A 24865-nucleotide genomic window follows, 5' to 3' on the forward strand; every position below is an offset into this window, starting at 1 on the left:
GAGGCGGCCGCGGGCAGCCGTCGTCCCCCGGCGGGACGATGACCCAGCGCCGGGAGCCGCGTCCCCCCGCGCCGCTGGACGAGGAGCTGGAGGCGCTCGGGTAAGCGGCGCTCGGGGCGGCGCCGGCTGAGGGGCGCGGGGGTCCCCGCGCGAAATGGCGGCCCTGGGGTGGTGCCGGGCCACCCGACGGGAGCTGGCAGGGTGGGAGCTGCTGGTTCTTGCTGCTGCATGTGGTAATGAAGCGGGCAATAACGTAAAGCGGAGTTTGTTCTAACGAGCCCGCCGAAGGGCTCCGTGCGTGGCGTGCAGCGCCTCAGAGGAGTCCAGCGCCTCGTCCCTCTGGCGGGTTTGAGAGGGCGGCAGGCTCCCGTGTACAGAGAATACTGGCGTGCCGCAGGTGAGTGGGAGAAATAAATAATAGTTAGAAAAACTAGAGCGCAGGCAAGCCTTTCAAATATAGCGGGGAGTTAGAGGCAGGCAGGTGGCTACAGCTTCCCTCAGAGAATCTCTGCGGTGTTGAAACCTCCTCCGTCGGGAAGAGTCCCGGTTGCGCAGTGTCGCTTACCGGCACCTCAGGGGATCACCAAGCCCAGAGCTTGTCCTCAGAGCTGCCTGTCCTCCCTGGCTGCAGAGCTGCGCCGTCCCTTCGGCCATCTCCTCGTAGCTTGGCCTGGGCCCTGGCCCAGAGGGCTGCCATCCCAGCTGCCATGCCAGCCTCTCCTTGCCGGGCCCTGGGAGGCAGCAGGCTTCCCCGGGGTGCCTCGGGCTTCGGGAGCAGCGGGCAGTTCGCAGCCATTAGGAGGACCGTCGCCCTCACTCAAAAGCAAAACAAACCCAAGGAGCATAAAGGAAAGCCAAAGCTTGCAACAGACTTCACTCTCTGTCAAGTGTGACTCGCCCATTTTGACTGTCAGTCAGTTTTGCGTTTTGCGGGAGGAAGGCTTGGGTTACTTTTTCCACAGGCAGCATGGCTGTGTGTGACAAGAAACGCGGGCTGGAGGAGCAGCACAGGTGGGCACAGGGAGGCCAGGGTGGGAAAGGTCAGTGGCAGCAAAGCGAAGGGGGGACAAAGCAGAAGAAAGGCCAGTGAAGATACTGGAAAAGCAAAAAGGCTCTGATGTCACTTCTGCATTCAAAAATAATAGATGAAAAAAGTAGGTTTTTTGCTTCCTGGGTACTTATAGATAAGCACCAAATCATGAGGGGTTTTTTTGCGATTAATTCACTTAGTGAAGAAATTGGAGGGCAGCAAAGAGACTTGGAATTCGTATCTCCACACTGCTGATATTTTCCCATGTTAATTAAGTGCCTGTTACTGAAGCATCTAACAAATACGAAGTGAAGTCACTTTGTAATGGTACCCACAGTGGCCATTACATACTTTTCCTTTACATCTGTAAGATTACGCTCATCCTAAAAACGTATCTACAGGGGGGAGGGGAGTGAGAAGAAAGAAGAAAAAAAAAAGAAAAAGAATTGCAGCTGCTGTGGGAAGCATGATTCCCAATTGCCAGACTTTTAATCATTTAGACTATATGGCCTGAGTTGATTTATGCCAGTAACCTGTGCTTATAAACAGCCTTGCTGATTGGCAAGGAGTTAGTCCTCACAGATGATCTTGAAGGACTGCAGCTCGATGTGGTACCAGTGAGAAGGAAAGACTACAAATACGCATTTTTAAAGCTGTACCTTCTTTATTTTATTTCTACTTCAATGGAAAACCTAAACTTTTCACCCCACCACAAAACACTAAAGCATCTCCTTCAGGGCAGTGAGTTGAGTTAAATGCACTAAAGGTGAATAAGCAATGCCAAGCAAAGATGCCCTTAAAATCATTAAACAAAGCCCTTTTTCCAGCTAGTACTAAAGCCACCTTTTTTTGCTTTTTTTTCTGAAGAAGAAAAAGAAGTCCTCATACACCAAACATTCTGGTAGCAGAGTCTAAAAGATATCTTAATGTCAATACTTTTTCATCTGTGAGAAGAGAGTGTGTCACTCTCCAGACCATAACATTAAATTCTCAGCCACTGCAATGTTTTTTTTACCCTAAACTTAGTCCCTGGTGCTATCACAGTGCCGAGTTCCCCTTAGACCCAACATAGTATCTAGCACAACTGAGACCTGATTCTGGTGAGGAGTATATGTCATTACCATAGTAAAGACCAGCAGAGACAAGGGTCATTCAAATGAGGAGCAGCTCATTTGACAGTCACGTACCTTTGGGGAGAGGAATTTGAAGCAGGTTATTTTAGAGCTTCTGCTTTACTGTGAAAAAATCGAAGTTGTTAAAGGTTTGAAGAAGTGTGTAATGGGAAGCATTTTTTCTTTACTTTTAAGAGAAAGGACATTGGGTACCAGGATATTCTCATAGTTTACTGGCTTAACTGGTCATCAGAGTGGAAAGTTGACAGCAATGTAGATGGGTGTACAGCATAAAACCTGTCTAACTGTCTGCTAGTTTTGGAGGACCTGGTATTTGCTGGGCTGTTCTGGATTAATGCTCCTGTATTTACACTAAGAATATCAGAGCTGGTGAGAGCAAGGCAGGAATGAGGGAGAAGAGGAACAAAAAAGTAATATATACAAACCCCACCTTTATTTTACCTCTGCTCTAGAGGTATCCCCTCTGTCAAAAAAAAAAAAAAAATCAAGAAATAAGATTTAAGAATCCCAATTATCATCAGGGACAATCACAGTCTCTGAAAGATCTAGACATATCTACAGCTGTTTATCAGATTGGATTGTTTTTCTCCAGAGGCTCAGTATTTGTAAAGATGAACTTTTTGACCTTTTACCTCACAACAAAAGAAAGCAAAAGTGATGGGTTTGTTCTTTTTTTTTTTTTTTTTTTTTTTAACTACTTCATTCAGTCTGAGGTGGCTTATATTTATTTGGAGAGTTTGGGTGGTCAAACAACCAAAAGTTCAAAGTGAAAATTCAGATCACCATCAGCTCCATTCTCAATGTTTTATAGGTGGAACTAATGCCTAATGAAAAGGTAGATCAAAATCATAACATGTTGTTAAAAACAGGTTACCTCATTCATTAACTTCTTCCCTAAATCTACCAAAATATTTAAAAGGGAGCACTTAAGTTTGTCAACAGACACATAAGTATGCTGGCTTAAAGGGGAAGGAAACTGACATCATGATTCTTCTTTGAAGGTTTCTTTGGCTATTTCTGGAGTCAACCCTTTTCCCAATTGGATTTATTGCTGTTATTGCTAAAAGCACAGCCTGCACACTGCGGCATGAAACTCCTGTAGCCGATCATGTATAATGTGAGTTTTGGGAATTCCCCATTGCAGTTCATGTTATTTGCGCAAGAGATGAGAATGTGGAATATCTTGTCATCCAAGTAATTACAGGTTGGTCTGGTAACACAACTTCCGTCCCAACATAGCATAGCTTTGGCGACATTGTCTTTTGGAGGTGAAAGGAATGGGACAAGAGGAAACAAGTTTTTGTAACCTTTTTCCTTTTGCAGTCCAAGCGCTCTTTGTCATCCCTTGCAGCACAGCTTTTATGTTCCTCCAGCTCCAGGTTTGACAATACCGTGACAGATGGTATTTGGTAAGACTGAATGAGACGCTGCATGCTTAGTTTTAGTAAGAGAAGAGAAATTAGATCACAGGCCTAGATCAGATGATAAAATTGGAGAATTGAGGAACTCTCATGACTGGGACAGGGCAAAGGGTCATAAGAATCTTTTTACTTCATCTATATTTCTAATGTAAACACGGGTAAAATTACAACAGCTAGAAAGCGGGCAAAAGAAATCGGTAAAAATCAGAACAAAGCCAGTTGAGAAGGGGGTGAGAAAATGGAAGTGAAAAGCAGAAGCTGAACTAGTGAAAGCCTGCAGTTAGAAGACATGAACTTTAAGGCTGGATACACTGATGTTACTTTGCCATATTTCTATTTTTAAATTATTTTTTCTATGAAATGACAGCCTTGTATTCCAAAAAAGTACTTTACATAGGTGTGTGATTGAGTGTTTCAGTGTGACACATTGAAAGGATGTCTAATGAATACCAATTTTGGTTGTAGGCCACCTATAACTTCTATCTTAGCATTCTCACCCTTTTGTAGGTTCTCTAGAGCTCTGTCAACTCGTGTGCCAAAAAAACTCCCACAACAAACCTTGACAGATCTGACCTGAAATTCAGCATGCAGAGAATAAAGAACTAGTGGGGCTATTTTGTAGAGTCATTTTTTGAGTACAGGCACGTGAAAAGCATTGCATCCAGCCAAAGGAGATAAGTCAGTGCTTTCCCGCTCACTCCATTGAGCAGTACAGTGTACTACTCCTTTAAGAATGGGAATACATCTTTGAGGCTAGTCTATAGTTTCAAAGTGTAAGAAAATTCAATTCATTGTGGTAGAACATATTTTTTTAATATGAAAAAAAGGTGCAAAACCTGCCAACATCTACCACCACAAAACCCCCCAACCTCAGGGTAAATAACTGCTCTGAGTAATATTGAAGTCCTACTGAGAGCACATCTGGACCATCTCTCCCTAATGTGGATCTCTGTTCCCTTTCAGAGGTGGACGAGAGATGAATTAGATTTGCTGCGTTTCTGCTGGGCTGCTGCAGCTCTGGCAGCTGAGGTGCTTTCCATGGGGACAGTCACGCACCAGGGAGCACAAGCAATATTGCACTTTCTGCAGTAGGGGAGGGAGCTTCTGGGAAGGGAGCAAAGAGATCACCCAGCTGAATACTGAGAATCTCCTTGCTGCTTCAGAGAAGGAACTTCGAATTGCCTGACTCTTTACAAAAGCAAGCCAGACATGCACACAGTTTCTAACTCTATCCAGGCTATAACTATCTAAGAACATAATCTTATAAAGACACAAAAAATAAGCGTGACCTCTGCCTACTGCATTTATCTGATAGCTGGCTGTACCTCAGAGTTATCACTCCAGACACTAAAAACAAATGGCAGAACTTCTAGCTGTGCTCTCTTCTGGCGCTAGCTATCTTTCATTTTTATGAGGAAGAAAAGCGAGTGTTTCTACTGGGTGTTACACAGTTTGCATGTAGATATGGCTGAGAAGAGAATTATCCAAGTCACTCAACATTCATCCCTGGGTTAACCATGGATGTTTGTGTTCTTTGTGTATTCCGGTATTGTTAAAAAGTTCATCCACCTGATGCCAGCTACAGGTTTATTCACCAGCCTCTATTTACACAGGTAGAAATGTTTTGCAAAATATCCATATGGTTTCTTTGTCAACAGCATTATCAGAAATGACAGATGCCATACCTAAGGGCTGTCTGATCTGCAGGAGACATAGAAATGAAGTTTCATTAACATTTTTCTTTGAAACGTCTTGGCTTGTTAAAGAAGAGAACAAATGAACATTTTGAGGATGATGTTCTTACCTGAAGAGGGAATTTCCCACCCCAAACATTGCTGTAACATGTTCTTGATCATCACCGCTGTGTAGGGAGGTCTAGTCACTGCATTAACCACATGGAGATCTTAATGAAAGAAGATATTTTAACACGAATGTGTCCTGTTCTGGAGTTGTGATGATTAGCATAGCTGCAGTGGTATGGCTGGCCAGCATAGACATGGCTTGTACTGTGGCAGTCACCAGCTTACCCCATGGGGGAACCCCACTGGTGACTGGGTGGGCAGATCCTTAGGGCAAGGCTGTGTGCTCTGATGAGTTTTGGTTCTCTGGGGCACTGTGTGTCTCATTTCTTTCTCCTCCTTCTCTTAACAGCAATGTCAGTAAAAGCGTTCCTATGCTTTCACCAATGCAATCTCATCTAAAGAGCAGGCTGATTTCTGAAAATGCTTTATTTTCCAAAAAGAAGCAAAACAAAGGTAATCTCACTAGGGCTGCATGCCCATCTTAGGACGTGTTTTCATGGGCCCAGCAGACTCTTCCACTCCAAAGAACAGAACGAATAGCATGGTCCTTCAACAACACAAGCTGACAATGCAAACATGCTTACAAGTATGGGATAAAGAGATTTAATGTAGTTTAGGACAAAGTTAAAGTAACAAGAATGGATAAATGACAGCAATTATAAACTCTGAAACTGAGATTGCTAGTCAAGTCAGTGATAAGGAACCCAAAAAGGGGGAGCATACAGGATTTTTTATGGGAGAAATGAAATAATTAGAAAAGAAAAACCTCCCAGAAGTATGTATGCATGCATTGTGAGACAGGAGGGTGTGCAAGGCCAAGGGCACCCAGCCGAAGTGGCTCTGAAGCAGGAAAGGACTTTCCTCTATCTATCTACTTGTGTTTCTTCAGAGCAATCTGAATCAGGAACCCCAGGCAATTTCTACACTACTGGTGATTTTCAGTCTGACAAGCGTCAAAGTACAGGGCATATTTCTGGATTTTTTTTGTAGTGAATACAAGGCTCTGTAAGTTAGGTCGAATAAAGGTGACTTGGAAGGACCTTCAGAAACAGCCCAATATGCAAGATATGCACCATGGTTCAAAATGAAAGAGTTAAGACAAATCAGGATTTTGAAGGACTTGCTAGGGGCTTCAAACAGATGGGTGTTTGTAAAGCCTTTTGATTTCCTTAATTTCTTATTTTAAGAAGGCAGGAAAGTAGGTACAGCATTATGTTTTCTATCAACAGTTTCCTCCCCCAGGTATCAATTGGAAAACAACCAAAACTTAAGCTAAAGGTGACTGCCCTTTAGTGTCTTGCTGAATGAGCCATGACTCCCACCTTGGTTTACCCACAAATTTCATAGAACTGCCTAAAAGATTTTTTCTAAACAAGATAAATAGAAGGATTGCCCCCTGACAAATGCTTAAGTTCAAGTGAAGTGTATCCAGTAGTGTCTAACCACAGGGCTGTTTGGGTTTCTTTTTAGTCTTGTTTACCTGTGTCTGTGTCATCAGGCAGGCTTGACTGGGAGAGCAGACTATTTGCACAGGAGCGTATTTATTTACCTTCCTGGTGATCTGTGTGCAACTGCTAAATTTTCTACAGTATTTTTAAATTTTACCTGTGTTCATGCAATTGGAACAAATTTTGAGTGACCATTTTCACAGTGGAATATTGAAGTAACCAACCTGACAGCTGTTACTCATTGAACCATATGTGGCAGTCAAGAGGAGAAAAGACATAACTATGTATAACACAGTCATTTTGGCTCTAAGATCTGTATTATTGTGTCACATCCACTTCTACTTTTTAAGCTGAGCAAGAGGAACACGGTAACATTTGAGGGATTTTTGTCTGAGTCAGCATATTTAGGCAAGAAGAGTGGTGCAGCCTTGTCAGCAAAGATTTAAAATTGCACTTTAAAGCAACATTATTTTCCCAATTAAGTGGGTGGGGTTTTGTTGTTGGGTTTTTGGGGTTTTTTTTTGGCATAGTGGTAAAATTTCATTAGTCACTGGCCTTCATGTGTAAAGAGGGAGTAGATTTAAAACATTTTTTAAACTTAAGTGACTTCTATTTTAAATTCTTAGTAAAAGGCTTTTTGGAAATAAGGTAACAGTGCACTTATGAGCAACCACAAACTGAATATGCCCCCTTATGAAAATGGACACTTACAGATTTTCTCAATGTATGTTTCTTTTGCACAGAAGTGAGAGAAATAGTGTTATGAAATTCCATCCAAAACACAGTGTTGTCTTCTCAGCTGTAGGTCCAGCCAAGTATGCATGCTGATACGATCCTCATCACATAAGGACAGATCTGACCTTTGACTGTTACTTACTTGGGCAGTTAATCCCAAAGCGGATTTTGGCTAACAGGTGTTTCAGAGGATGGCACTTTGATCTTTAAATATTCATTATTTTATTCTGCTGTGTAGATAGTCCACAGAGCACGTTCTAGAGCTAAAGCAGCAATACCCTGCCTGTATTGAGTTTCAAATGGATCTTGTCTTCCACAGGGTTAACAGTCTGGAGTCTCTTACAAAGTAATTTATCAGCCAGCTGGCCTTTCAAATAGGCAGCCGTCTAAATTCAGAGTTACAACTTTGTGTGAGATGCCAAGTTTAGTGGCAACTTGCAGCGAACAGATAAGGAGAACAAGTGTACAGTTACACCTCGTTTCAGTTTGAAGACTGCCATGATATAAATGCTGGAACGTGCTGTGATCACACTTCTGCTTTCAGTCAAACTGTCTTTCTCTGGCTGAAACAGTAATGGACTTTGACCCCAATATTACAGGCACACACAGTTTAAAGGAAAGAGAAGTAGACTTGGCACCACTCCACATAAAGAAAAGGGGAGAAGCTTGCTCCCTGTAGAGCTGAGTACAGTATCCCCACCTCCTTCTGCACCAGAGGTTCTGGTGTGTGTATATAACTATCCTTAATATCTGCACACAGCATCTCTTACAGGATTGGCACTCCAGCCTTTTTTAGCTGCGGCTCTTTTTTGTGTTCAGTCTCAGGATCATTTCTAATGAGATCCTTTTCTATTGAAAGATCAGGTGTTTCTATTGTGAATCACTCTGGATGGAAACGAAGCCGTAAACATTTCATGATCTTCCTTGCAGGATTTGTTTATGTGGATTCCTTGTGGAATTCTTCATATAAAAAAATTAATGAGGTTAGTTTTAACTGAAGTTAAATGAAGCAGGCATTTAGATGTTTTCCTGCATTGCTCAGACCACATATGGCCGAGCAGCAACAATGGTGAGGTTTCCTAAATTTTCACTTCAAATTCTGTCAAGTTAATTTTGGTCCCTGCCTCTGTTCCTTCTTCCAAAAAGGTTATGCTTCAAACGAAAATTTTAAGCTTAGGCAGATGTGTTTAACTGCAGATCTTAGCAGTGCAGGTGAACTGAGTTATGGGAAATACAGAGTCTGGGAGGAGTTTGGGGCCTGCTTGCCCCAAAAGAGGAAGTGTACCAAAGCATCAGGAAGTACAGATTCTGAAAATAGACAAAGGATCCAGCATACCCCCCAAAATTGCTTTCCCCTTACCAGCATAGATCTGGGTAATTTGTTGCTCATGCAAGTAGAATTTGCAGGGTTTTTTAGATTCAGCAAACTATCAGCTGTTTGTACACAACTTTGTAGTTAACAAAAAATAGTTTTCTGAGCATGTCAAAAGGAGGCTGCTGAAAGGGGCACAGTTCTGTGTAACCTGTGTGTGCCTGTGGGAAGGATGGTAACTCAAAATTGTAGCAGTGTTGGTTGCCTTCCTCTTTCTCTAACTGGGCTCCATAATGCAGCAGGTGTCAGTTAAGAGCTGCATGAATGATGCTTTAACCCCTTGTGTCTTCCCAGGTGGTATCATGATAATCTTACCCGGCATGCAGCAGAAGCACTGCTGCTTTCCAACGGGCAGGATGGAAGCTATCTCTTGAGGAAGAGTAATGAAAGGGAAGATTTGTACTCCCTCTCTGTAAGGTAGAGTATGGACAGAAGTGAATTTATCTAATGCCGCACAGCTAGCAGTTTAAAAATCTTCACTTACTCCCATGTTTGTTTACATGTCTCATGCATTGAGATGACCTGCAGATTTTTTCCTAGGGCTCAAACTATTTTAATATATATTGCTAATGGTGTAATCCTGCTGAATGATATTTTGTTAGAAGAAAAAAAATATTTTGATTGGATTTGAAAATTGCTGTCATTTTTCCAAACTATGAATTAATCTTATTGGTAAAAAACATCATTCCATGGTTTGGCTGTAGACTTTCAGTCTGCATGATAAAAATCTGTATGGCAGTTACAAGAGTTTAAAAAACAGCTGGTGGGAGTAGAAGAGTTTTCTGATGAGGGTAGTAGTAAATATACCAGTTAATAGGCGCTAACTTCACCAGTTTCTGGATCACCGTATAGGAACCATCATCTTTGAGGGACAATCTAGTGTTTAACTGGATGGTTTTACTCCTCCGTTCTGGGCTGACTCAGTCTTAGCCAGTAATGCGTAACTGATTTGAACAGTATTTCACAAGTGACAGACGTCAGGCCCTTGAAGTCATCAAAATGACAGCAATTTTACATCGGTTCAGGGGACAGCCAATACAGAGCACAGGTAGCCTGGCCTGGGTACTTCACTACTGAATCACTTTTAAAGACCTTCCACTCTCCCAAGAAGCAGAGAAGCCACAATATTTCAGAAAGGCAACATGAAAGTCATATGCATTAGACAGACAAGGTAGTCCCTGCATGTCAGCTGAGTGGAGGTAACCAACCCTAAATACGTTCTTAGCCTTTAGCAACTGTATGATATATTAAGCCTCTACAGTGAAATTTTAAGCTAGTGCATTCAAGCTCATTTCTGCCTCAAACTGAGCCTCTGAACAATTAGTCACCACAGCTCAGCTGAATTGCAGTAACTTTTTAAGTTAAAGTCACTTTGATCAGTATAATGATGCTAGTTATTCACAACCCTAATAGACAGGAACACAGCATATGCCCTTGAAATTGTGACTTTCTGCATATTCAGTACCAGGAGCTGTTACAATTTGGAAGTGTAGTCACTTGGAAACTGAGGAGAGTGCAATTTGTACATACCCTATTCCCCAGAGGTATAAAAGGCAAATACAAATTGCTCACTTATCTCTGACAGAAGACCCAGGAGCAAGTGTGTGTATACATACACTGCTGAAGTCATTACCACTATAGACAGCCATTTATACAAGGAGCTTTGGTGGGTGCCTGACAGATCTGAAGGTGATGTTGCAAAATGAGTATACAGAGTAGCAATGACTAATTGAGTGTGAGTCTTGGGAAAAAGAATTTATAAGTATATATATAAGAATATTATAAGTAAAGCTTTGCTTAAAAAAAAAGTAATTTTAAATGAATCATTGTCTTGCTGATTAATTTTTTTTTTACTTTAAAATGTAACTAAACATTATTTGAGGTAATCTACCTCAGACAATTTTTAAAAAACATATCTTGATGCTAGTTTTAAAGGGCACTCAGGAAACAACTTACTGTAATAAAATAAAATTCAATTAGCTGTTCTTTTAATAAGAAACACAAGCAAAAGTGTTAGTTAATGAAAATAAATTTGCTGCCTTAACAAATTCTAGCCTTAGAAGACCTAGAGAAGTTTACTTCAGGTCAATTCCCATCTCTTGTTCAGCTCTCCATGTAGGAACAAGAGTTACATACTGCATTTCCATATGAACTGAATATCCCAATCTGGAGTCTGATCTTTTATTCTGTTACATTAGTTTTTTGGTGGTACAGCTCCCCTGAAATACCGATTTTGATTTTAAAATGTTTTAATATTTTTCTAAGGTTTGTTTAACTCTTAAGTTTTCCTTTCCTTTTTTTTTTACTAATATTAAAACTGAATTTTAGAATAAGTAATTCCATTTTGTTCTCATACATTTTTATAGAAAGGATAATTTTAGCAATTCTAGCTATCATTTTCTTTCTCTCCTAAAATGTCTTCTATAGCTTTTACTTTACTTTCTGCTTCTGCCTCACAAGGAACTTCAGTCATTATTATAGTTTGTTTTAAAAGGAAACAAGGCACAGACATTCCTTGATGTTTTTATTGCCGGCTCTAAGCAGAGAGATCACACATTGCCTGAAATCCTTTCCCCCAGTAAATTAGCCAACTTCAAAAAGGAACTAGGAAATAGAGTAGAAGTTGCTCTAATTGCAACATTGTATTTCTTGTGAAATTAAATGAAAAGATGAAAACCCTGTCATTGCAGTGGAGTCACAGCAGCTATTTTCTGTTGTAGGGCATCTGGACTTGGTTTGCGCGCATTGTGTCTCAGCTGACTGTAGCGCAAAACATGCAGGATGTCAATAGAGGCACGTTCTACAATATTACGAGTACTGTTCAAAGATAAATATTTGTTTAAATACCTGTTTGATATTAAAATCTCCTGTGGAAGTGGCAATAAACAATGGAAAAGACACTATAAATCCCTTTCTTCACCATATTTTCAGTATATTTGCTACACACATTTTTCCTGAGACAAAGTTGTCTCTGGACTATTTTGGATGCTAGTAACATAAACAGAAGTAACTTTTTCACAGGAGAGATACTTGCACTAAATGCTTCACTGACTTCTGAAGTCAAAATAATTGCCTGTCCAGGAAGTGAGGCCTTGCACACTTCTCTAAATACCATCAGCTTTCATAAACAAGTGCTGTAACTTCCCTGACAAAGGACCCTGGTTCATATTTGACAGTGCCCACCATAGAGGAGCCGTTCGCCTGAGTACAGAGACAAAGCAGACAAATTTTAAAGCCTTAGGTATCTAAAGTTAGGTTATTAAACCCCTGTTTAGGTGCAAAAAAGGAGGCAGCCTATTTTTGAAGGAAAAACGGAAGACATCTTCAATGCGATTGGGATGTTACCTGAAAAGTAAGACATATACTGAATAATACAGGTACACTACCAAGACTAAAGCCTAGTAAGTGAAGGGATATCATCCTGCTTAGCCAGAAGGCTGGAAACCTCGTTTATAAGCCTTATAATGATTGCCGCAAGAATTAATTTAACTTGCCCTTTCTAGGCTTTCCTCATCTCATATTTGTAAAACAGCAATTAGATTTTTCTTAATAAATCTGAGTCTCAGAAGTGTTGAGTATCGGTGAGGGACAGTAATGGCAGTAGTACTACTGCTAGGACAGCAATTGTCAGCCTGTGATCTGGGCCAGATTTCCTGTAGTAGAAGCTGCTATTTAAGGGTCGTACATGCCAAATGCCTTTGGCATTTATGCCTTGACAAATTTTCCCTTTTTATTTTAGGGGAAAAGATTCTGTGAAACACTTCCACGTTGAACATACAGGAACTTCATTCAAATTTGGATTTAATGAATTTTCTAGCTTGAAGGAATTAGTCATGCATTTTGCAAATCAGCCTTTAATTGGAAGTGAAACAGGTAAGAAGAGCCATATGTTTGTATGAACACATTTGTAGTCATGCTTCACACGAGTAAAAGGAGCTTCCGATGTGTTATCGGGTAGATCTACTGCTGCAGTGTTCCTCTTCAGAAATTCACATTTGTATTAGCCTCAAGTATCTAAGATGTTCCTTTTAAAAAACTCTTTCAAGTACTCTGAAGAAACTACATGTAAGCTTACTGGGTTTTTGCTAACCAGGGGCATGAACTCCTTTTGATTTCTCAGAGAGAGAAGGAAGCGTTTCGAGATATGCATGTCCTGGGAGGAGCAGAACCTTCTCAAAAAGGGCAAAACCAAAGCAGGGTGTTTAGTGAGGAAATATGTGTTCATCTATGAAGTTGAAATCATGCAATAAGAATAAATGGAAAAGGGACTTGAAATTGTTTAGCTCCCCTATTCTTCATCCAAGAAAGAAGTCTACAGTGATATATGTACCTCTTTCCTGTAGGAAATGTACCCTGTATTACCTCTCCCTTTCTGTCTACAGTGGATCAACCTGCTGATGCCATCTGCCAGCACAGTGATTTGTCTTGTTTATAAGAAAGAGAAAAAGCACAGGCTTCTTTATCAGCCAACATGCTACCTGAATTAAAAGTCAAAAGAATAAAGTTGATTCATACGAGTGAGTTGAATACCACCAGGCCAGAATCCCTGGAGAAACAGATGCAAACTGTCATGATAGTGCCAGTTTTAGGTTTAGCTTCAAATGCAAGAGTTGAAGGTATGTCAGTACAAGTTAGTGCCAAAAACTTCAGTATCCTGTATAGAAAGTGTATGCAAATAACTCAGAGTAGTACTAATTATATATGCAAGTGACCAGTTAAACAATAGTTAACACATGCAATAACCGTAGTATGTCACACACTAAATACGCACCAATGCTCTTGTAACACAAGCATTAAATTCAAGGGTTGCTTTGCCATCCCCCCCTCCCCCCCAAGAAAAATGCAGCGGTACACTCAACATGGTGCTTTTATCTTTCAAAGCATTCTCTTTTTAAGTTGTGGGTTTTTAAGTGTTGTCGTGGTTTAACCCCAGCCAGCAACTAAGCACCAAGCAGCTGCTTACTCACTTTCCCCCCCTCCGCCAGTGGCATGGGGGAGAGAATCGGAAGGAAAATGGTAAAACTCATGGGTTGAGATAAGAACAGTTTAATAGAACAGAAAGGAAGAAACTATAAATGATAATAATTACAATAATAAAATGACAGTAAAAGGATTGGAATATACAAAACAAGTGATGCACAATGCAATTGCTCACCACTTGCTGACCAGTGCCCAGTTAGTTCCCGAGCAGCAATTCCCTCCCCCCCCGCCCTCCCGCCCCGAGGCCAACTCCCCCCAGTTTCTATACTGGGCATGATGTCACATGGTATGGAATACCCCTTTGGCCACTTTGGGTCAGCTGTCCTGGCTGTGTCCCCTCCCAACTTCTTGTGCCCCTCCAGCCTTTCTTGCTGGCTGGGCACGAGAAGCTGGAAAATCCTTGACTATAGTCTAAACACTACTTAGCAACAACTGAAAACACCAGTGTGTTATCAACACTCTTCTCATACTGAATCCAAGACATAACACTATACCATCTACTAGAAAGAAAATTAACTCTATCCCACCTGAAACCAGGACAATGTTTCAAACACAGAGGTCCTACATGTATCTTTTGTTCAGTAAGCTGTTTTTCCTGTGAAATCAGATACACACCCACAGGCCTGATGCTGTAAAGATTCCAGTTAATCTATAAAATGTATTTCCCATTCCTTCACTGCATGTGTTACAGACATTAGTAATCAAGGCATTGGTGTTATGTGATCTCTGTGGACGGGATCAACACTGCTGAATGATGGGCTCACTTGTCACCTTAAAGCTCCCTAATTGAATTCTGCTGGCTCTATGAAACCTCTTTAAGTTGGATGTGCTACAGAATAAGAAAAGCCATTTGAACATCAGATCAAGAAACCTTCCACCCTACCTTACCATGGATTGCAGTAGAGAGGAAGAGACAGTTAGCACTCAGGCAATATTCCTTCAGATACAGGTGTCAAAGGTCTTCTGGGTGGTAACCGAATTATACCAAAAAGGGGGTAGGGGCTCATCAGAGCCCACTCTAAGCCAAGTGTCAGCATGGCAGAACAACTGGCCCAACACAGGGTCACACAGCGGGTTGGCAGAAGGGCCAGCAACAAAGTCTGATTTCTTAGGCCACATTTCCTTTCAGTCAAAAGCAGCAAGTGACCTTTGGCTCAGGCATTAGTAGAAAGCAGTTGGACCAGTTTTTCTTATTACTTGTTATACTTGCAAGCAATTTCCTATAGAAACACTGTGAGATCAGGAATGAGAGAGTGAAGGAAGATAGTATGATAGCATTTTTCGTCTCCTCCTTGCTTACAGACAGGATTTTATAAGATGGAGACCCACGAGATAGAACATGTAATGGTTTCCACTATCTTCCACTTAAGTTTTGTCTCAGTGGAGCTAGTTTTGTGTGTGAAGAGGCACACCAGACTCTCTTTGATCAGTACTTAAACACACAGGCCTGTACCCCTGCAAACTGGTCTATGGAGTGCAGTGGTTCTTTTGTACTGGGAGACAGCTGCAGGTTTGTGCTTCAAGCCCAACAAACCTTGTCTTACTGCAGCTTCATTTGCCACTCCAAATTGCTACATGGACTCGCATCTATATTTCTGCAGCGTAATGTGTACGCTTCCTTCAGAACTACAGATAACTAAAGCGAAATAGGGGCTACTGTGTTCTGTGAGATGGTTAATTGAACAGGCAAGCTGAATCTATTCAGTAACAAGGTTAAAGTAATATACTATCATATTTCTATATTTCTGTCTATTCAAAGTGACAAGCTCAACATGTTATTCTTACCTGTTTGCTTTTTTTATCAGTTTTTACCTAAATTATTTTGAAAACACATTAAGTCATTACCCACACAAAAAAGCCAGTTGCTTGAAGCTAACATTTCCAACGTGACTAATTTTCATTCTTCCTTAGAAATAGATATCACGCACAAACATGCAACAAGAATTTTGCTACAGTGCAGCTTTTACTAGTTCTTTTGTACAGTTACCAGATGATTCTGTACAAGTATTGTTTGTGGAGAAAAAAAAAAACATGGAGAACTTACTAGAAAACATTATTATATAAAATGTTAAACTAGTCCTCCCAGTCTGCAATAGGGCTCTTTATCCATGGTGTACAGATGATGGTAGTCTGATTCTGTGCAACAGCTTAAGAGTAGTTTCTGTAGACTGGTGATGGAGGAGTTCTCAATTTCATTTTAAATGATAAAGCATTTTTTTTCTGCAAGGCCAGAGAGAATGAAACTGATTTTGACTTTTCACCTATTGCAAGTTGAATATATCACATTTGCATACACCCTCTGTGCCTGCAAACAGATTTCAGTTGGTTACTCCAAATACGATTTTTCCACTTCCCTTTGTAGCCCTTCCCATTACAAAATATACTTTCAGCTTTATTTCAGTTTTAAATTACTCAATCACCTGTAGGTTTCAAGTCCAAGTTCTTACCAATTCTCGCATCCCTCCTTGTTTTACAGCTGACAATATCAGCATAAAATGCAAATGGAGCAGCATTTGGTATGCTGTGACATTATTTTTAAAGAATGAGATTAGATGGTGTAGCAGTTACTATTTTAAGGAGGTTCTTCACTGTTGTGAATGGTGTAATAGATTCACTATTGAGAATGGAGCTTTTTGCAGAGAACATGTAATAAACATAACCTTATTTGCAGAACAAAGAATGGCTATAATCAAAATGTTACTAACTGGAAAGAGCTATGGTAAAACAGTTAAAGGCGATGGTAATGTGGGATTACTATTAGGAAGTCTGTACCTGAAGCACTGACAGATGAAGTGATTTACGCAGCAAAACAATGGCTTGTTGGCAAAACCAGGACGACTGTTAAGGCCTCATATCTAGTTTAGCATCCTGCCTACCCACCCGCCCAGCCTCCTGTGCAGGAAGGAAATTTAATGAGTCAAGTGATTCCCTGCAAGCACTAGTAAGTTTAAAGGTTTTAAAATGGTGCCATATATTTAGTTTTCACAGTTGCATGTAAACAGGTGTGATAATGTCTGTAGTCACATCTTCATGGATGCAGTGAAAGTGTAGGTCACGCGTAGGTCAGCATTTCAGCTCTAACTATGAAATCTGTGTTTCAATTTGTTCTGTATTACCTAGTTACTCCCTGACTGGAAAGAAGGTTCAAGCAGGACAGGAGACACCTGCCTTTGAGGGTTGTCTGGCAGTCCTTTCTGTTGCTGTCTTGATTTTTTGCCACTTACCATGCACTGCAGAAGGGGTTTAATTCCCTACTGCTTAGGAGAAGTGAAGAGGGTTTTCACTCTTGTTTTCAGAGATGCAAGAATAAATTGACTCCCACTGTACAGGGAGGAAGGAATGGATTTAGGCAAGGTCCAGATGCCCAAGGTATTGAGGACCCTGAGCAACATGACAGAGCCAGGAAAGTGAGACTGGGCAAGTGAATCCAGCAGCAAGTGCCCCTCTGTAGTTTGCACGGATTTTTGTAGAAAATACCCTTCGCAAAGTCTAAACTATTCAGATAATGCACATTAGAAGTATTTGTCTAGTTTTATCAGTATGGGAGAGTCATTTATAGCCTCTGATTGTTTTCTCATGTGGGTGTGGCCTGACTCCTGCCCCCTTCCAAGGAAAACCCCGTACAGGAAGTGTCGCAGAGATCTTGGGGAGGTTATTAGCTCTTACACCTTTTTAATTTTAGGAAAAGGTAAAGTTAACCATTCCACAAACAGGCTGCTACTGCCAGTTATTTTCTAAGACTGTCTTGCCAGATGACTTACTCCTGCTCTTTTTCTCTCCAGGAACCTTAATTGTATTGAAGCATCCCTACCCACGGGAAGTGGAAGAACCTTCCATTTATGAGTCCGTCCGAGTTCACACAGCGATGCAGACAGGAAGGACAGAAAGCGACCTTGTTCCAAATGCTCCCTCAGTAAGTTGTGTTCAGGTGGGAGGGATGCTTCTCCTGGCCCGAGTATAGTATGGTTGCTGGAGTGAGCTATGGAATAATGCCACTAATTCATCCCTTTATGGGTTCGTAAATACAGGAAGTCTTTGCTGACCAAGGCAAAACAAACACAGACTTGCTAAGTACAGTCCTATGACATAAAGCTTTTTACAATTGTTGTCATTGAGACCTTCAATGCTGTCACTGGGAAAGCGCTGTCTGCAGCTGACCTAGGTGAGTCTGACCATCCAAACAAAGAATATATGAAACGTTTTCATTCTCCTGTTATATTCCTTTTAGAATGCCATCTTAACAGTACCATTATCAGGAATTAAAAAAAAAACCAAACCAACAAAAAGCACACCACACAACAAACACAACACTTCTCGCATCTTTCTGACAACACTCATCAGGCAGTACGCAACAATACTTATGTCAGTTTGCACTGTGAGCCCTTGTTTTGCTGAACAACCTTTCCAGCCAGTGGGAAGTCTCTCTCGCTCTCTCCCCCCCACCCCCCCAGGTGAGGAGAGGAATACACTAAATGGCAAAACCAAGTAACAGCTACAGGATTTACTGCATTTTCTCTCAGTCAGTGAATATGAGGATTAGATGACAGGAAACAGATAGATAGTTGTCCTGACAGACATAAACTCATTACCACTTATTATTTTTGCAGTTGTCTTTGTTTGTTAGAATTATTTTGCCCAGTTAGCAATACACAGCCTCCTTCCTAACTGGGGGGAAGGAAAGAGCATCTCTGACTTTCTAAGTCAGTTAAAAAATGACCTTTTGAAAAAAATATTCAAAGGTGTGCAAGACAGGCAGGGACACATTTGGAAAAGGAAATGCCAAACTGAAGCGTATTACGACCAAGTTAATAAAAGTATCTGTATCCTGATAGGTACATTACTCAAAAGGGGGTTTTGGCATTTTCACACTTGGATTTTATTATTTTAGAATCACCTTGTCTTAAAGCAGGAAGACAGCTTGCTGTATTCTGACACAGACTTAAACCTGAAACGGAGCAATATGACAGAAGAGCCTCCACCCTTTCAGCCCGATAGTAATTTTGAGCACAGTAAAAAGCTGTGTCGTATTAAAAGCTACTCCTTACTGGTGTGAGAAACAAGAGAACATCTTCATATCCTTTTGGGGCACCTGCTGTGACATCTGTGACTCACTTGGACAGTAATTAGAGACTTTAAATCCCAAGTAACTCATATCTAAGTGAGACAGGTGGTTTCTCCAGAACAGTATTGCTCAGAACAGAGAGGAAAGTATTTTAATTAGATACTATATTTTTTGAGAAAAAGAGGAAGAGTTACATTAATAAGGGTTAATGAAGGTGATAAAAGAACCACTTCTGATGTGTCTCACAACCAACCCTTTATGGCTGAGTTCCACTTTAACTTCCAAAGAAACTTGACTTCCACATACAACCAATAAAAAGGCAATATTTTTTCAAGAGCAAGTAGTAATTAACTTGGCAAGAATTTGTTTTTCAGAGGTCTGCAGTCTCACAGCTAGGTCCCTACACAGAGTTTCAGTATCTGAGAAGTCATAAGGTCCCAGTGTCACTCATGGCAGCAGAGAAACAGTTCAAAAAACAATTTTTCAATAAACACATTTAATGTAGCAGGTTTTTCCTCTCAAGCACGTGGCTGTTTGAGAGAAGAGAATGCCCAAGTAAAACAGCACTTTTCCCCCCTGCTTGCATTTCAAGAGGAATTTCTGTGGATAATTCCACTGTCAGCTAAACCCCAGGTGCTTCTGGTTCCAACACATTCTGAGGCAACCATCTAACTTTACTAAATAAGCTGTAACTGCAACTATTTTGCTGCATTTGGTTGAAAAGATGCAGGCCAGAAGGCTGCTGAGGGAGGCACGGTCTAAGAGATTGCCTTTAGAGCCAGCACAGGTCCATGTTTACCCTTGTGGTGGATCTGGCCGTGTGAGGGGAGCATAGGAGCGAGGACAGGGCAAGTGGCCACGGGAAGTTTCCCCAGGAACAGGCTGCTCTTCCATCTTCTGGATGTAGGCAAAGAGGGGGATGTGGGAAACAGAAGCAGAGCTCAGTCTCTAACACCGATCCCTTTCCTTGTTACTTCACAGCTTGGTACAAAAGAAGGATATTTGATAAAACAAGGCAAAATAGTCAAGGTAAGGAAAACTCTTACTCCTTGCTTCCACTCTGCAATCTTCCACAGAAGCTAGAGACAAAGTGGAGCTGAAATAGCTCCACCTGCATTCCCCTGCAGAGAGGAACAATTTGTGTTGTGAGCAGCAACAAAGCACAACTGTAAACCAGAGCAAGTCAACAGCTTTAAAGTTTTTTCTTTCCTAAGAAGCATTACACTAAATTCTCACAAGACAATTACCATCCATTCTTGATCTTTCAGAATTGGAAGACAAGGTGGTTTACACTGCATAGGAATGAACTAAAGTATTTCAAAGACCAGACAGTAAGTAGCAAACACCAGTTCTGCTTTTTTAACCTCAACAGAGGCAGCTGCGGCCTCCTCATATCTCTGGCTTCTCGCATCTGTATCACAGCTTCCCAAGCTAGAGCTTCCCACACTGTAAGAGGGGTCAGACCTTTCAAATAAAGTCAGAGTTTTGCTGATGACTTCAACAAGAGAAAGTTAGTAAGTTTTACAGCTGGAAAACATTTACTGTGCTCTGTCAGTCTTACGTACTAGGCAGAGTTGTTGTTCACAGTGCATTTTTTGGTTGCTTTGTTCAGTGGATTTTAAATTACCAGCACAACACAGCTTTTATCGGTAGATTTGACACACAACCTAACAGACAGTGGTGCTGTTAAAATATTTCTGAAAATATTAGTAGTATATTTTGCATTCCTTGATTTCATCCATTTATTTCAAGTGGTCACACAGTGTACATAGAAAACGATTAATTTAAAAATGTATTCCTTCCTAGCACTCTGACATAGATTAACCTGCTGCATCTGGGAAAAACAGTGTGTCCTTACAGTTGCTGTTCCATTTCTATCTTAAACTAAGTAAAAGTAAGAAATACCTCTAGTTTCTCCACCCTTACAATACTTCCACTTCAGGTTCCTTCATAAACACAGCCAAACTGTTTACCTCTGCCAAGCCCTCTTTCAAGCATCTAACAGATTTGAACACAACAGAAGACACAACTGCCCTTTCTCACCAAACATCACCGTTTATGAACAGTTATGTTTTTACAGGGCCTTCCATCAGTTTTCATTTCAGTTCAAGCCAACTTGAATTAAATTTCCAGGATAACATTTCAAAGGGCAGCACTCCAAATGTTTGAGTAGCTTTTGTGACTTACCAGGCAAGAAGGTGTCTTTGTCAGGAATACGGCCTCCTCCTGGGCAGCAGCTCCCATGTCTGTTGCTGTGGGGTTGCAGATACCTACAGGTGAGCAACTTGCTGCTGGCCCCTGGGGATGGCATTTGCTAGCATACCTCAGCACAAGTGGCTGTCTGCTAGTGTAGTGTGTAACTAACAGCCAGTGAGCCAGAGGAAAACATAAGGAAGGGTTAGAAAGCAAGACACCTCCATACACCCGATGAAGGATGATGGGAACAGCTAAGGGCATTCAGGCAGGGAGCAAGCCGTTCTACTTCAGCGGCCTCTTCCAAGGTGCTCAACAGTGTGATGCTGAAACAAATCAAAGAACTCCCACACCTAGAGGGAATGAAACTCTTAAGGGAGATGGGTTGCAGTTATACACAGTCTATATCCCTGCACCTGACCACTCCTGGGCCCGTCCCAAGAAACTTAGATGTACACACACTGCTGGTACAGCCAGACTCATCACTTCTGCTGCAAGCACTACCTTAGCTTTGCTTCTGCATGTCTCCCTACCCAGCTTCATCCTTTTAAAGCACTTAGGAATTAATTAAATCTCCAACAGCTGGCTAGGCCTGATAAGACCTATAACTATCCCCTTGTGTTGGTAAACCTTAGCTGGAAGTAGTACTGGATTTTCTGCTGTATCTGTTACATTATAATGCATCAACCAAACCCTCAGCAGTCTGCATCTAGCTCAAACTTTCCTGCAGTAGAGATCTCCTCTGTTGTTTGTCTAGATCTGAACTATCCTTTTTTTTTTTTATATTTAGCTCAATTCATGTCATGTTAGCACTGATGTTATGTCCGCTAGTTTGGGTTTATGGTGTTAACAGCTATTGTACCTATGTCTAGAAAGACCTGGTGTGCGTGTAAAGGTTTAAATGCACTGAAAATGAACCAAGCTAGCCTTATTTTCTGTTTTCATGTGTTTCCATTTTAAAACCATTTATATTCAAGGCCACAGAACCAATTCGGGCACTTGACTTAACTGAATGCTCAGCTGTGCAATTTGACTACTCCCAGGAGAGAGTCAACTGTTTCTGGTAAGTTGCTGTGCTTTCTCTATCTTGCTGGGAAGGTCAAAATAGCCAGGGAATTTTGAAATGTAACCACTGGGTACTTCTGAAAGCTCCCTTGCCAGTAGCAACCCTGCTGTTCCTCTAACTCGCAAGTCTGTTTCTGTCAGCCAGCCTCTGTCGGTCCCGCATGGCTTTGCCAGGTTACTGCTGGCAAAAGGTTTTTCTTGACGAGGAGGAAAGGTGTAGGCTTATGTGTAGTGGGCATTTCTTTTCCTAATTCTGTAAGCATATATAATCATCACCCAGACCCATGGAACTTAGGTATAGTCCAGTTCCCAGTTGAGACATTGCTACGGGTCACACAGTAACTGCTTCTCTGCCCAAATGTGGGTCTTCTGTCCCTATGGGCCTGGGGCAGTGTCTCCCCAAACTGTAAACGGTTGTTCTTGGCTAACCTCCCTCCTGGTGACTGAACGGGAGCATGGCCTCCCTGCCCTGCCCTGCTTTGTCTAAATAATTGTTGGTGCAGGCCAGCTGGGTTCAGTTTTAGGAAGAACTACCAGTTGTTCTAGCAATTTAAGAAATAGGTTTAATTTTTTACTTACAGTTTAGTGTTCCCGCTAAGGACGTACTACCTGTGTGCGAAAACTGGAATAGAAGCTGATGAGTGGATTAAAATACTGCGATGGAAACTGGTAAGATGATGTGCAGTGTTATGTGGCAGTACGCCTCAGGCAGCAGTACCCGTGGTACCACCATCATAAACCCCCCACTATTGTAGTGCCCAAGTGCTACAGTTCTCAGTATCTGCCAGAAGGGAGTACTTGTTCTGGCTTCCAGCCCAACTAGACCAGAAAATGTAGTTTTTGCATAATGTATACACCTGCAAACCCACTTCAGCATTTTCAGGATGCACTTTTAACAGACATATGCATTAGGAAGAAGAAGTTCCTTCCATCTTTAAGGATGTCATTGTGTAGATGGTAAACCATATGGAGCATCAGCACAGACCGCATGTGTTGGGTCATGAAGGAAGCAATGAGAAGACAATGTAAAGGCTTGAAAGCGTTACTTCCTTAAATACCAGTATTTGGGTTAGTCGTACTCACCCACATCCATGTGCATGCAGACAAACAGTAATGGATTGTCTTTCTGTTCTAGTCACAAATACGGAAGCAAGTGGACCAGCGTAACGCCGCCCTCAGTTCCTAGCTGCACCTCCGGTACTTCTGCTCCATTGGCAGGAATTGCCCCTTTGCCAAGGGGAAGGCATCGCTCACAAGAGGACGGTTTCACATGTCTCCATTACAGCAGGCACGCGTGTGCCCGTATACCTGCACGCAGACGCTTGCATCCAGCTCTGCACACAAAGGATTCGTACAGCTGAGTGCTCTCGGGCTGTTGTCACGTGTGGAGACGGTTGCAAAATCAGAGTGTTGGTTTGATGTGCACAGTGTAGGCCTGTAATGCACTTAATTCAAACACCTGTTAACTAATCCCAGGAGCAGTCACTGTTTAAAACTTTTGTGGTTATTCAGAGCACTCTCCATAATTTATTGCAAGCTCCATCGCAGCATATTCTGTAACCTTGAGCCTGTTACTGAAAACCAGTCCTTTCTGGAAACATTAAATATTTCTTTTGTATTATCTGTTTAGGCTCTAAACCAAAAGAAAAATGACAGAGGTTAATTATATTTTTGTAAATAGTATCTGTATTACAATCCAGAGTATATTTCAAGGCCCTTTTCAAGGTGATGGATGAGTAGCACTTAGTTCTGGTCAAATATGTTTTTGTTTGGTTTAGATTTATACCGCAGAGATGGCTACAAGTGAATGTTTGTTTCCAGCAGCAGCTATAGGTATTGGTGAGCAGCATCATGCAAGCACGGTTGTTTACAAACTAGAATTATGAGAAACGGGCAGCTGGTTCCCAGTGTGCCTATGATGGAGCTGCCGCGGGACCCTAAGGATGGGCGACAGGGCTCTGCAGAAAGCTTTGCTTTGTGGCAGCCACCAGCATTGTTAGCAGCATTACGAGTTGGGCTCCTTACGGTCCCCCTTGAAAAAGGGCTGGACTTTGTATTCTTTCCTCATGCAGAGAACTCAAAATGAGGTTTTGGCCAGAACTATGTTTAGAATTAAGCACACAAAAAAGCACCATGTACACTCAAAATACGAATTTAAAAGAACACATCTTCTATGTAACTGGATATAAATTTCCATCTGTATTTTGGAAGACTCACGCAGATGTAAGAGCCTTGTGGCTCGCTGCAGAGTTGAGAAGTGGAAGCCCAGTACTTCAGTGCTGTAGTCAAAATAGATGTTACATTTTGGGAGCAAAGTTTGACATGCTGGAGGGTTCCAAGACCATCTTGACCTGATGTCACTGCAGGCCCAGCTGCAAGACGCCCTGAGCAATCCTGCTTTTCCTGGAGGGGTGGGGAAAGAGGGGGGGCCCCATGTCCCCACGTAACCATCAAGTTTCTGCTGAAACAGTGTAGACAATCCTCTCCCACTATGCAAATGCTGTGGCACAGGGCTTAGTATTGCTCAGACAGCAGGTCAGTGTTCAATAGAATCCTTTACTGTGAGAAGACTGAAGAAGAGCAGGGAAAACACACTGGAAGAAGAAAGAAAAACTAGCTTTGGA

The 24865-nt window shown here is 41.6% G+C and overlaps 1 protein-coding gene across 1 annotated transcript; it reads left to right on the plus strand.

Moving 5' to 3' along the window:
• The first annotated feature begins 6 nt into the window (after nt 1-6).
• DAPP1 (dual adaptor of phosphotyrosine and 3-phosphoinositides) lies at nt 7-24865 on the plus strand. Its single transcript, XM_010586186.1, has 9 exons — nt 7-100; nt 9236-9358; nt 12681-12814; nt 17704-17834; nt 19965-20012; nt 20252-20314; nt 22154-22239; nt 22823-22910; nt 23377-24865. The coding sequence occupies exons 1-9, from the start codon at nt 39-41 to the stop codon at nt 23425-23427; spliced, it is 786 nt and encodes a 261-aa protein (XP_010584488.1). The 5' UTR covers nt 7-38; the 3' UTR covers nt 23428-24865.

The sequence above is a fragment of the Haliaeetus leucocephalus genome, unplaced genomic scaffold (assembly GCF_000737465.1).
Source record: "Haliaeetus leucocephalus isolate CR32 unplaced genomic scaffold, Haliaeetus_leucocephalus-4.0 Scaffold140, whole genome shotgun sequence".
Taxonomy (NCBI): domain Eukaryota; kingdom Metazoa; phylum Chordata; class Aves; order Accipitriformes; family Accipitridae; genus Haliaeetus; species Haliaeetus leucocephalus.